This window comes from Sander lucioperca, chromosome 10 (genome assembly GCF_008315115.2).
Source record: "Sander lucioperca isolate FBNREF2018 chromosome 10, SLUC_FBN_1.2, whole genome shotgun sequence".
In the NCBI taxonomy this organism is placed as follows: Eukaryota; Metazoa; Chordata; class Actinopteri; order Perciformes; family Percidae; genus Sander; species Sander lucioperca.
In genome coordinates this window covers 28,708,090-28,721,539 of record NC_050182.1, presented here as the reverse complement: position 1 = coordinate 28,721,539, position 13,450 = coordinate 28,708,090, and the positions used below count along the sequence as shown (strand labels likewise).

Below are 13,450 nucleotides of genomic sequence, written 5' to 3'. Positions count from 1 at the left end.
ACATCATAGAGATGAAATAGGTGCCTACTATAGCATTTACAAAGCATTTAGTTGGCTAAATATAGGGACATCTGTAATGTGGTCACAATCAGACAAAGCAGAATGCACTAACATCTTATGTATATTCTTTTATTACATAAAAAACATAAGTTTGATGTTTTGTCTTCCCTATTGACATTAATTTTAAAGCGTTAAGTGATGTTTCAATCATTTCCTGCTGGGCTGGAGAGCTTCTTCAGGGCAGGTCTGAAAAGGTTTTGCGAGGAGGTGGTGCAACATCTTTGTCCTGCTCCTTTCCCATGCCTTCAAACATCAAGATCCTTAAATGAAGAAAATGTCAGCTGTTAAACAAGACATGACTGTAAACTTGTAAACTTTAGACAGCATAGAGAGTATATTGCATTAAATAATCATTATCACATGACACAACATCATTTTCAGGTATAGAGTAGGCCTACTTTTCAAATTGAGCCAATGTTACATTTTTTATTGCAATACTGCATTTTTAGTTTTTCAGGTTCTAATTTATGGATTGAGATTGATACACAATTTGGTTTTTTTTTGTACCAAACTTGTTTTATCAGCTAGATTTAGACTTAAGGCCATCAACATCAATAGTAGCTTCATACTAATTTATCTTTGAATAATTTAGGGACATAATCTTCCTTTAACCCTAATCCTCCTGTGGCCCAACTTTGGGTCTCCGCCCATTCTTTGAATGTATTTACTCACAGTTTTAGAATTGCATTTCTTTTTCCCAGCATCATGTTCAGAAAGTCGTTGTAGCTGATGGTGTCTTTTGATGTCCCTCCAGCAACCTCTGACATCATCTTCTTCAGCTCTAAGTGAGTCTTGGCCAATCCAAGTTTTTCCAGCATTCGTTTTAACCCCATTAAATCTATAAAATTGATAGTAAATCAGTAATAAGTAAAAATACATATATCTATAGTTTGTTAAGAGAATCTTAATCTGAAAGTGATAGTTGCAAACTGTAGCTAAAAATATTTGAGAGCGGTAAGACCAGTGCAATTTTACCTATTTCTCCTTTGTCGTTAAGATCAAACTCCATGTACTTCTCTGTAATACAAGCACATATAATCTCATTCCAAAATGTATGACTTTGCACTAAATAATTAAACAATGCATTAAGGATTGATTGATAGCCCTTGAATACTCACTTTTAAACAGTTCAAGCTTTGAGCTAAGGTCTTCCTCTTCTGCATACTGGGGATCTGACAGAAAAGCCTAGGGCAGTGGTAATGAAAACATATCAATCAGACATATATTCTCATTAGTATCACACAGGTGTTATGTTTATGTGTCCAGCCCCTGTTGTAAAAACATGATTCCAAAAGCCAGTTATCTCTATTGTAACTCGATGACTTTGTCTAAACATATCGACTCACCTCATTGATAGAGTTCAGTTGTTCTTCCTGTTGAGACTTGAGAAGACCATAAGCTTTACCTCCTGTGAAATATTATACAACATAAGGGTATTGTTGTCTGTATATTGTCAATATATACAAGACAATATAAAGATTGTAAAATGACAAACAGTCTTAGCAGAAATAAGGCAAACTAACCTTGAGCATTGTTGTCCATTTCTGTGTACAGTGCTGAGAGCCTGTGAACACTGAAAGTGTGAAAAGCTATGATGCTATTTCTCTATTTGAGCCACTGGAGGAAGTGGAGTTACAAAGTTTCAGTTAGCATTAGGGAGGTTCCTCTATAGTATTTAAGCCTCTAGCAAAAAGGTCAGAATTCAACAGGAAGTCTGAATTTGACCAGTAGGAAAAAGCTGTACTGCTCAGTAAGAGAAGTCGTCTAGAGAGAAGAAACGGTCTATCAATAGCGGTTGTAATGGTGGGGTTTTGGGGGCAAGGGTGGTCAGTGCCCCCGTAATATTACACTAAGGACCCCCCTCTGGCCCCCCTAATTGTATATTGTTAGTCTTTTGTAGGACCAAACCCATGGAGATTTGGTGGTATGTAACACGTGTGCTTAATATATTTAGTACCCCTTAAATCACATATGGCCCCAGCCTGGCCCCACCATTTGAAATGGTCTAGAAAACCACTGCAGTCTATGCAGAAAAGGGATGCATCTCCACCAGTTTAAAAATAAGTTGACATTGTGATGTAGGAAAAAGAGTGATGCAGCAAGGAGAACTGTGTTCGGAAAAAAATAACTCTACGGAAATAATCTGCTCAAGAAGCATGTTTAAATAAGAAAACATATTTATTTTTGTGAACCTTTTTTTATCCAGGAAACTTTCACTTAGAGTGATGTTCTCTTTTTCAGGAATGGCCCATTCACGCTCACACAGTTACATCCACACCTGGAGGCTGCCCGGTGCAGCCACAGTCAGGTCTGCCAGTGCCAGCTACTGAACAGCTCCACTGGAGCAGATGAGGGTTTAATATCTTGCTCAAGGGCACTTCGATGTTTGTAATAAGGTAGGTGTGCTGCTCTTTCGTTTCCCCCACTCACATTTAAATGTGAGCTCATATCACTTGACCGCAACATGTGCTCTCATGTTCCATTTGTTAATTTCATCATGTCCTGTTCTTGCCACTAGGTGGCTCTGTTGGCCACATAATTAGGTAAACGGAACAAAAAACAATGTTTGACTGTGGAGGTAGTTTCATGTTAAGACTTCTGTGACTTAGAGAACTGAGAATAGGTGGAGACAAAAAGGTGATAAGACAATGATATGTTGTCACTCCACTCAGCTACATACTCCGAAAATGGCACATTTTTATTCACAGGGTCTCCTGCTAATAGTTCTGCTAATAGTCATATCAGAGTGCAGAGGTGAGTAGCGCAATCATTTCTTTAACAGATTAAAAATGTAATTCCTTTTTTATAGTCAGTATACATAAAACATATTTGGTATATACCAACTGTGACTGTGATTGAACTTCAAAAAGTGGCCCATACACCTCCTATTTTGTAATAATATATTTTTTAACCACAATTTATTGTGAAATTTTGAACTATCTGCTTAACAGCTCTGATACTGAATGTTTTAGTGTATATGAAAAAAAAACTATACAATATGTTATGTACTCTGGGTCTTATTCGTATCTGATTCTAATCATTATCTCACCAGGGATTGAGACTGTGAATGCTTCTCCAGAAGAAGATGTAGTTCTCCCTTGTTTTAATTTATCTGTGATGGATCCAAAGAGCTGCTACAGAGTCGAATTGATTAAGTATGCCACAAATACCAGTCAGGTGAAGATTATTCTTGCCAGGCCTAAAACACACAATTTGCAGGATGCTAAGCGTGTAAAATGGCAAGCTGATGGAAATGGACAAATGTCTCTTTATCTGACAAAATCACAAAAATCTGATGAGGGACTGTACGGATGTAAAATCTGGCAAGGCTGGGACTGTGTTTCTGTCAAAAACATATCTTTAAAAGTAAAAGGTAAGATTTCACATTATATTCCCCTTATTCTTGTTTCTTTACAAATACAATTCTCATGTATAACACAAATCTCCCTTCTTTCAGACTGTAAAGTCCTTCAAGCAGTGAAGGCAGCACCCAGCACACCTGTTAACCTGAACTGCCCAGTGGACACAACATCAGGACAAGGACCCCAAAATATCTCCTGGGCAATAGTGAAAGGAGGCAACCCTGTATCTGTCAACTCTAAAAGGCTTGTAATTGATGGGACATCATTAGCTATCCAGTCTGTGCATTACAATGACAGTAATTGGTACAGATGTAACTATGTGCTTGGAAAAACTCAGCGCTGCTTTGAAATTAATCTTCGGGTCCAAGGTAAGCTTTTAAACTATATGGTATCATCACTGACAACAAATGACAATATGCATAACTCCTATGTACTTTTTCTATTTCCCGAACGAAGTGGAAAATGTTGTTGTCGCCACAACGGATCCAGGTATTGCAACAAAAACTCTAATATTTTACATCTTAATTCAATTGCATCAGTAATTTTCTATTAAATGTGGTGTTGTAGTTGCTAAGGTGTGCTTCCTGTCTTCCCCAGCACTGACAAAATATCATGACTCCTCCAAATCCCAGAGAACACAGACGAGATATATTTTAAATGTGCACAAAGTTTTGAACATGAGTAGAAATATTGCTCAAACACATCTGAAATATGAAAGTCCAGGGGTTTATTAATTAATTAAAATTAATTCATGTATCATTGAGGTGACTAATTGTCAAATGCACATTTAAGGAGGTTACTTCCTCAACAAAAGAAGCAAAAGAGGAGGGAGGAGTAAATGATGCCTCTAGGCTACATGCGTGCTGACTCAGATATAATTAGAAAAGTTGATCCAAAGGAGAATAAATAGATGAAAGCAATATAGAATGCATGAGAGCCTTACTGCTAAATATTCCATTATGTTTTTATATTTGGATTGTAATCTAGGTTTGCCTTTACATAAAGATATTCCCAGCATAAAGTGATTCAGAAAAAGGTAGAAATAGGTGCATAAAAATTCACCTGAATGCAGGAAATTAAGTGTTAAATGGTCAAAATTTTCAGGGGGTGGACCCAAGGGGGTAAGCTTCTCCTCACTACGCGTACCTCCTATGGCACCATTTTGATGCTAACAAGCACCCACCCCCCGTTAGCATTCCATTGACTGCCATTCATTTTGACATCTCTTTGACAGCGAATAACTTTACATCTGAAGCGTTTAAAGACTTTATTTGTCCATTGTTTATTTCTAAAGAAACACGACAATGTATAAAAGGCTCCATTATCTTGTACCTCACGTTATGGTTCCGTAGCAGACGTTTTTGTAAAAATAGGCTAACGATTGTGTCATAACCACGCGACTTACTGTCGCATAGTAGAGGAATTACCGTATAGTACAGGAGAAGCTCGCAGGCAGTTTCGACTTACATTAGCTGTTTAAGTTTAATTACTAATGTTAACTAGCATTTTAGTTAACAATAATTAGCCTGTGTCCATGTTATCTCCTTACATATACCTACGCTCTCTGTCTCTGCAAGATTCGGAATGATTGAGATTTCTCTTGGCACAGCTACCAGAAGACTTACAACTTTCAGACAGGTTGCTCACGTCACATTTACGTCGTCTCTCTGCGCAGTAACGCGCAGTAACGCTCGGCACTCACCGGAAAAGTGCGTCTAATGGCCTTCACTGGTCTCTGTCCAGAGCAACGGGATCTGTTGGTCCATTCTATATACAGTCTATGGGTGGACCCCCAGACCCCCCACATCATAAGTCACCATGCACACAAATCTGGAAACAAAACCTTGGCCTTTGGGTTGCCAGACCAGTTATGATTAGACTAAATGTTGGTGCCATCTAACTTACATGCAAGCTAGAAACTAAAATGAACATACATTGCTACTCTATCGCTGACACAGAGCCGGCCCTGGTCACATGAGACACAGCCATATTCTAACCGTATACTAAGTGGGAAATATATTCTCAGAAAGTGGAAGCACTGCTACTTGGGCGGAGTGATTAGCGCAACACCGAAAAGCACAGTTACTTCAGTCAACAAAACCAATGTGAATAGCTAGTTAGTAGCGAACGTGACTGGTGATCATGGCATTATTTGTACACCCTGTGACTATACAAATCACAAAATGTAAATAGGAACATGTTTGCGTTATTTTGTCACTTATTCGGAGCAGTCGGCTAGTTGGTACCAGTTACCTGCATGATCTGTGCTAGGCTAAGCTAATGCTGGGGGCGTCAGACAGCACACCTAAGATTTTAAACTATATTGTATCATCACTGACAACAAATGACAATATGCTAACTCCTATATACCTTTTCTACGAAGTGGAAAATGTTGTTGTCGCCACAACAGATCCAGGTATTGCAACAAAAACTCTAATATTTTACATCTTAATTCAATTGCATCAGTAATTTTCTATTAAATGTGGTGTTGTAGTTGCTAAGGTGTGCTTCCTGTCTTCCCCAGCACTGACTACCAGTGAGGAGGGGAGAAATGGAGCAGTTATTGCTGTTGTTGTACCTTCAATCGTCATTGGGATTGTCATAATGGCTGCACTGATAGGACTGTTCATTTACCGCAGACGCAACACCCAGAGAATTACACAGCAAACCCAGAGGCACCCAGCAGGTTTGATCTATTATTTCATTAATCTTGATGAGCAATGCTTTGTAGTGGAGTGTCATCACAGCTTTGTGTTCTCTTGTTGTTGATCAGGTACTTCTCTAGATGGTTATGAGATTGTGAGTCTTACACCTTCAGAAGGTGAGCATCATGTTATTCTCTCACTACCTTGAGTCCAGCCACTGTGACCTCTCCTGCTTTGTTTACCACTTCACTGACAACTTTTTAACTCTATCTCACAGACCATACAAACCAGCGAGTCAACAGCATATACCAACATATTGCTGATGAAGGCCTGTGTACTTGTAAGTAGTACTACTATTATAACATCATACTTTAATTCTCATCATATCAATATAGACAAATAACAAATTTCTCTCTTTCATTGCAGTCCGGTATTAGTCATTTTCAGTCTGCTCAAGACAAAGAAGATTTTCCATTAAAGTCTTTACTGTCTAATATGTATTGCCGGCTTACATTTATGCATCATATAATCCATGTAACATTTACTCGCCTCTAAAGTATTTGTCTTGCAAAGAAGAGTAAGTAAGAACATGGAAAATGGGTACAGTAGTGCAACATGGAAAACGTTTCCCCGTGTTTTTACTTAAACTGTTAATATTTCATCTTTATTTTTCTTTCAAACAAATAATAATATAAAATATAAAAACACAATGAGTGCGTAGCAACACACCAAAAGGAAAAACAATATATATTAAGTGTTACAAATAATATGTTCAATCTGTCAGAAAAGGAGCAGGATGAAGCCGAAGATTGTTATTTTTCCCACCCCTCATTCAACTGTAAATAGTTCCTGTGTGTATTATATATTTTGTATAACAAGATAAAAAATATACACAAAAAAACATAATTTTAAACATATACCAAACATTTTTAACATTTTGCACCAAACAACCCATTACCCTAATCACCCACCCCAGTACAATCAGTATACTAACCCACCCTCACGATAATCTCTCTTCATCCTCATATCCTTTTAAGAAAGTGTTTTAAACTGTTAACCTGTTTGTGTTAATATATCCAATCATCTCTATTATGTTAAATGGCATGGAGACATGCTTACCATGTAATCTTTCAATAAAATTTTTCATACAATTTTAATAAATATCTGTCATATGATGAATGAGCATGACGAAAGAGTCATAAACACGAGTCGACAGTCTGTTAAAGAAAATATTCCCTTTTAAAACCGGTTTTGGAAAACATGTTTATAGTTTATTGATGGTTGAAATCAAGGACACTTTAAACACTAGACACTTTTATTTATTCATAGTTTACAGCCTGTAATAAATCATAGAAACTGGTGGTGGTAGCAGGTTGGGGTAGTTCCTCATTATTTGCATCCTGAATGACATCGTAAACATGAGTCTGTGAAGAGAAATACTGGAGTTATTACATTTGGTTGCATCAGCTTGACAAAAGCTATAAACATGCTAGCACAATTATGTTTTGTCTCTCACCATTCCAACACTTGACTGTTCATTTCCTGCAAACAATCAAGTGGGAAAACATCAGGTACTATTTAATTCTCATCAAGGCTCTAAAAACATTCACACACAATTGTTGTACTGTAGGTTGTATGACTTAACCCTTAACCAGATTCAGTACCTGCATCCTTGTTGTGCTTCCTCTTCATGTACACATAGAGTCCTCCAGCAGTTATACATATCAGGAGGGCTAGAGGAAGGGCTGCCCACGCATGTGTTTGCAGAGCTGTACACATTAAATAATTATAATTTTCTCTCTGCTTACTCAGAAACGTGGGGCTTCTATTTATGAGAAAATGCAACAATAGCATAGTTTATACTTACGGTTAATAGTGCGCCACTTCTTTGATGCCATCACATCACCCTCTCTATGCACAAAGCAAGTTAATTCAGCAGATGCCATTGACAAAAGTGGGAGAAAGAGCCTGTTTATAAGAGTGTTCTTGTCATACATTAAACCACTCTGCCTGCTATTGTGGCTGCCTCCAGACCAAGTTAAATTGAAGTCTTTACCACATTCTTTAGTGCAGGTAAGCACACAAGTCAAAGTGAGATTATCACCTCCTGGCCCGTGCTGTGAAGTAACTGTAAAGACAAACATGATAGGAAATGTTTTAATAGCAGTTATGCAATGTAAATATAGCACAACTCATGCTCTGTCCTGGCAGTTAACAAGTTTTAAAACTCACCATCGAGGGTATGCAGCCTGATTTTGTTAAACACTTTTTGCTGGTCAGTGGACTCTGAACACTGGTAGTCTCTGGCATGCAGAGCACTTACTTTGCTAATGACTAGTTTTGAGTCCTTAGTCACATGTAATGCCTCTGTTTGGCCTTTATAAGATGAGATATCATCTGTCAGCGTCCTTTCACCTACAGTCCACTTCACGCTGCCACCCACACCGAGAGAGGAAGTGTTGCTACAAGAGAGTGACACTGACTCACCGACTGCAGCAAAAACTTCCTCTATACCATCTGAGGGAAAGGGAGCACTGGTTACACTTTGTACATTTTGAACCACACTGTTCATTTGGAGTACGCTGAAGTGGAGTTTAGTACCTTTTATTGTTGTTGTATAAGTTTTGGTAGCTTTAATCGTGTCATTCTGAGTCAGCTGGCATTTCCATTTTCTGTGATGGTCTGTCAGTCTTTTAGTGATGACCAGTTTAGAGAAGCAATCAGAGACATGCATATAGCGAAATCTGTTCCCATTTAATGGTGTATTATCTTCAGTGATCCACTTGATACGTATCCCTTTGTTGTTACAACTGGAGACAAATCCTCTATATATATTGAGGTAACAGTGAAGCTCTATTGTACCATTCACAGGAGTTGGGCTCTCAGTAACTGGTGAATGAAAACAAAAATGATGTAAATATTGTGACATTGACTTTAAATTATTCAAGAAAGGTTTGAGTCCCTTACCTTCAAGAATCTGAAGGGAAACACTTGAATTGAATGCTCGACTGTGACAAGAGTAAAGGTGTGCATCATTGAGTACCAGGTGATAAATCTCCAGAGAGCAGTCCTTTAGCAGACCAAACCTGAGGGCGTACGGAGCTGTCACCCTTCCAGCCTTCACCACCTCTAATCCAACCTCGTCAGCTATGGTCCAGTTAACAGAAGTGCAGGATTTAATAAAGGGCGTGCCACATGGCAAAGTAATAGTATCTCCTAGTATGGCAAACGTCACCAAATTATCTGTTGTAGAAGACAAAAAAACTTGTAATTTTCCAAGTCATGAGGTAGTTCTGTAAAAAAAAAATCTCATTTACCTTTGCCAGAGCAATGTTCACTCAGAACTAAAAGCTAAAGGTAGAAAATTGAGAATAGGGGAATTGGTCACTCTCCATCTTGAACTGAGCATGTTTATAACCAGGGGTGGAAGTAACACATTGCATTTAATCTTGTTACTGTAACAAAACAATGTTTTGCGTACTCGTAGGCAATTTTTTAAAATAATCTAATAATCAGTCATTTTAGGGACCGTTCGGTATTTATGGAATGGACCACTGGAGGGAAATAGGGGAGGGTCATGTCTTTTTATTTTTTGCTGAGGGGAGGGTCATTCAACATTTTTTAGTCTGGGCGGGGGGGGGGTCACCCAACTTTTTTATTCATGAAAAGAGCAAAATTTCAAAGTGGCTTGTTTGGTGCATATTTATCCATGTAGCTCTCAGTCTCGGCCCCTAGCGGATGGGTCTGACCGCATACGTGGAGTTTGCTGGGGGGGGCAGGAGGAGCACTGCCCCCCTGGTGGCTGAAACGGGTAATTGCATTGTTTAAAAAGTTAGTGGAATAATTACATCTGGCATGACCAGATATTAAATAAATATCTTAGATAACACAAAACAACTAAATGGTGATAGGTAATACATCTGATTTCATATACTGCTTTAGTAAAAAAAAAAAAACATTACCTGGCTGACGATGGGAGCAGCAGGACGCAAAAAACGAAAATGACTGTTGCACTAGTCTGGACATCTTTCCGTGCCAACCTTGCAATAAAGGTTTCCTAAATGTCATGTATATAAATGTGATGTCAGCTTACTAATTGATTGCGGGTTTTGTGTAGATTTGGACTTTTATACGTTTATTCCACTTTGTTTAAACGGCGAAGTGGAGGCCTCGTATGTGACGCTCATATCGGCCTTGCTGGATATACCGTATCATTTACCTTTTTGTGGATCTCCTGATCGCTGTGGATTACTTTTTTTTGTGTCATTGGATTACGGCAAAATGCGGATCTTTCTTCTCAACGTGTCTTAACGTTTTATGGTGTGACTGCGCTTGGTTTCTGCGTTTGGAGAGGCATCTCAACAGACTGTAGGTCCAACACTGACTGTTCACTGTTACATTTTAGTTGAATTCAAGCGTCTGTCTATTGCGTTCTAAAACAGCCGTGCCGCGATTGGATTTCATAAGGGCGAATTGTTAAATTGTTACAATGTAACTTAAAAACTTTAAAAATAAACATATGTGTTTTGGAATATAATGTTCAGCTTCGGCAGCTTTACCTATGTGCTAAAATATACAATGACGATAGTGACAAGTCCATAGCAACCAGTGTTGAATTGGTTATATCCCAGCGTCCTTTGCTGAATGGTCTCAATGTTTTATCGTTTTATTTCATATGAATACTAGTTTACTAGAGGAGTAACTTAGTATCTGAAGTAATGCAGTAATGCATGAAGTGTGCATTTAGTTTCCATGCTTATTGTGTTTCCACAACAATGTTAGTGAGTAAATCTACTGAAATGGCCACCACACCATAACAGAGGAGTGTGATGTGTAAGATGAGAATGCAGAGGTTAACTCCTGTACATAATGGCTGTAAAAATCATATGGCATCTGTACTTCTTTGTTAAGTGCAAACTTGCACGCGAGGGCAGGGTCATGCCTTGCCTCTTTTCAAATCGTTGTAGGGTCATAGGAAAATTATTACTGACGAGGGGAGGGTCACGTCTTTTTAGATTAGAGGCCACAAAACTCCGTCGTGGCCCCTTAATTAAATAACGAATAGTCCTTGTATGCTATTTTTTGTAGCATTTTGTATTTAGCTACATTTCAAGTCGCATCTGTATTTAAAACGCTGCCTTTTTTCATTTCAAAATTGAATTAGAGGATTAAAAAAAAACAAAAAAAAAACGTTATTAGAGCCCGGCGAGCAGACTTGACACAAATCAAACACACCTACAACATTGCGTGAACAGGTGTGTGCTGGGTGTGGCTAGCATGCTAAGCTGCTAACCCAACTTGCACATTAAGTTGATCTATATATCGAAACAGTTGTACTTTTTATTTCCAAATTGTATATATTTTTAAATATTGCTAGTGTATTATTCTATTATTATTTCATGTATATTGTTTCCTATTATTTAATGTTTACTCTGTACGTGTGCTGTGTGTCTGAAATTTTGCTGCTGCAACAACGTTATTTCCCATTTTTTGGGATCAATAAAAAATCTATCTATCTATCTATCTATCTATCTATCTATCTATCTAAAATGCTCAAGAGGGACATGGAACAGATTGTGGAGGACTTCCTAAGTAGGCTACATTTACCATTTTACTTATACTTAAGGAAAACTTACCTAACCCTAAGTAACAGTACTTTTACTTGAGTATAATGGTAGGGTAGACCAGATACAGTTGGCACAGGAGTACAGTTGAAACACCTTAAATAACTTGTGTGCGCAACAAGCTTGAGCTGTTATTTTTGCTTCAGACATGCGTATTAACATCCTCTTTGATTCTCCAGTCCGAAGATATCGGTGAAAGTTGGTTTTCTAAGGTCAGTTTTTCACTTCACCAGGTCCCACGCATATTGAATAGCTTATCATCCTCACATAACTGTTAAAGTTAAACCTTAATCTGTGCTATAAAAACTGACATATTACATGACTTTGTGTCATGCAAGGTCATCATAAAATGATGAGGCAGCTTTATAGTATTACGACTGGGTGTCTCAATCGGGTACTGTTCCGACTGTACCTGTACAGTTGGAACAAAAAAGCTTTGTGTGTTTATGAGCTAATTGTGGCAAATATGAACTACTTATGGATGTTATTGATTATTTATATTTTAGTAGGCAAGTGTAGGAAATGCCATATGAAAAATCAGGTCTTTTCAGTCGCTAGTTTTGGTGTGGTAATGGAAAAAGCAAAAAGTGTACCAACTGTAATTGGTCTACCCTACTTTCCACCCCTGTTTATTCATGCATTATTTTCAGAATTTTGTTTAAGTCTATCTTGAATTTGTTTTCGTTTTGTTTTTTACTTTTGATTAGCCTACTGTAGGCATTGTGTAATTTATTTTAATGGCGGAAACTTGAATCTTGTACTTAGTACCTCAACATTTTGTGAATAAGGCCAGAGAGTTTAGAGTTTATAGTCATATCCTAAAACAAATATACAACAGTTTAACAACATTAACAAGAAAAATTATTACGAAAATAATTACCAAATGACTGAAGTCCAGCTGCTGCCTGTGTGAGAGAAAGAAGATAGAGTTTTAACAATGAAAAGAAAACCATCCTTCCTCTCAGATGTCTTCTCGCAGATTGTCTTGCTTATTGCTAAATCCTCTAATAGCAGAAGTTCTTGTTTAGGAAATTACATTGAGGTGACTCAATTTTAGTTTAACACGTGAGGCCTATGTTCATGTTCTCACATTAACCCTTCAACTTTATACGAAACTGTGGCCATTATACAAATGAATGCCTCGTGTGTACAATCCATTTTGTGTTTTTCATGTATTATTTCTGTCACATGTGCAAACAATAATATCCTCTAGTAACACCTGTTAATCACTGTTATCTATCATTAGATAGACACTTTTACAAGAAGTGCCTCTAACCAGAGATAATGTGATAACCTTTTTTTTTTAGATTATTTTTTGGGCATTTTAGGCCTTTATTTGATAGGACAGACGAAGACATGAAAGGGGAGAGAGAGGGGGAATGACATGCAGCAAAGGGCCGCAGGTTGGAATCGAACCTGGCCCCTCTGCGTCGAGGAGTAAACCTCTATATATGGGTGCCCGCTCTACCAACTGATCTATCTGGGCGCCCAGAGGAGTGATAACTTGTAGGTCTGCTGAACCTTTCCCAGCATGTTCAGTGTATATCCACTGGGGAGTGCTGTCAGACTCTATGACAGATATTCTTCTTGTAAAATAACTATTTGAACAGTTTCAGTGTACAGTAACATGTACAAACCCCAAGTTTTGATTCACATAAGCTCCACCTGATTTATTTGTTTAAACTTTCCTTCTGATGGCTACTCACTTCCTTTTTCGATCTGATCACCTGATTGATCACTTTTGTAATTCATGAATCTT

At 37.9% G+C, this 13,450-nt stretch overlaps 3 protein-coding genes across 3 annotated transcripts; 1 reads left to right on the top strand and 2 right to left on the bottom strand.

The window, feature by feature from the left end:
• Positions 1-113: 113 nt before the first annotated feature.
• On the bottom strand, positions 114-1,735 carry LOC116049373 (allograft inflammatory factor 1-like). Its single transcript, XM_031298957.2, has 6 exons — positions 1,584-1,735; positions 1,407-1,468; positions 1,179-1,245; positions 1,036-1,077; positions 733-898; positions 114-320 (listed from the first exon to the last, which is right to left on the bottom strand). Exons 1-6 carry the CDS (start codon positions 1,600-1,602, stop codon positions 236-238), a joined length of 441 nt encoding a protein of 146 aa, XP_031154817.1. The 5' UTR covers positions 1,603-1,735; the 3' UTR covers positions 114-235.
• A 955-nt stretch (positions 1,736-2,690) lies between these two features.
• LOC116049369 lies at positions 2,691-6,695 on the top strand. The gene is made up of 8 exons (XM_031298953.1): positions 2,691-2,814; positions 3,113-3,433; positions 3,518-3,790; positions 3,879-3,911; positions 5,947-6,108; positions 6,196-6,243; positions 6,345-6,407; positions 6,494-6,695. The coding sequence occupies exons 1-8, from the start codon at positions 2,709-2,711 to the stop codon at positions 6,502-6,504; spliced, it is 1,017 nt and encodes a 338-aa protein (XP_031154813.1). The 5' UTR covers positions 2,691-2,708; the 3' UTR covers positions 6,505-6,695.
• A 608-nt stretch (positions 6,696-7,303) lies between these two features.
• LOC116049370 lies at positions 7,304-12,715 on the bottom strand. Its single transcript, XM_031298955.2, has 8 exons — positions 12,572-12,715; positions 9,035-9,310; positions 8,669-8,956; positions 8,300-8,584; positions 7,935-8,195; positions 7,732-7,836; positions 7,584-7,609; positions 7,304-7,491 (listed from the first exon to the last, which is right to left on the bottom strand). Exons 1-8 carry the CDS (start codon positions 12,642-12,644, stop codon positions 7,387-7,389), a joined length of 1,419 nt encoding a protein of 472 aa, XP_031154815.2. The 5' UTR covers positions 12,645-12,715; the 3' UTR covers positions 7,304-7,386.
• Positions 12,716-13,450: the final 735 nt, after the last annotated feature.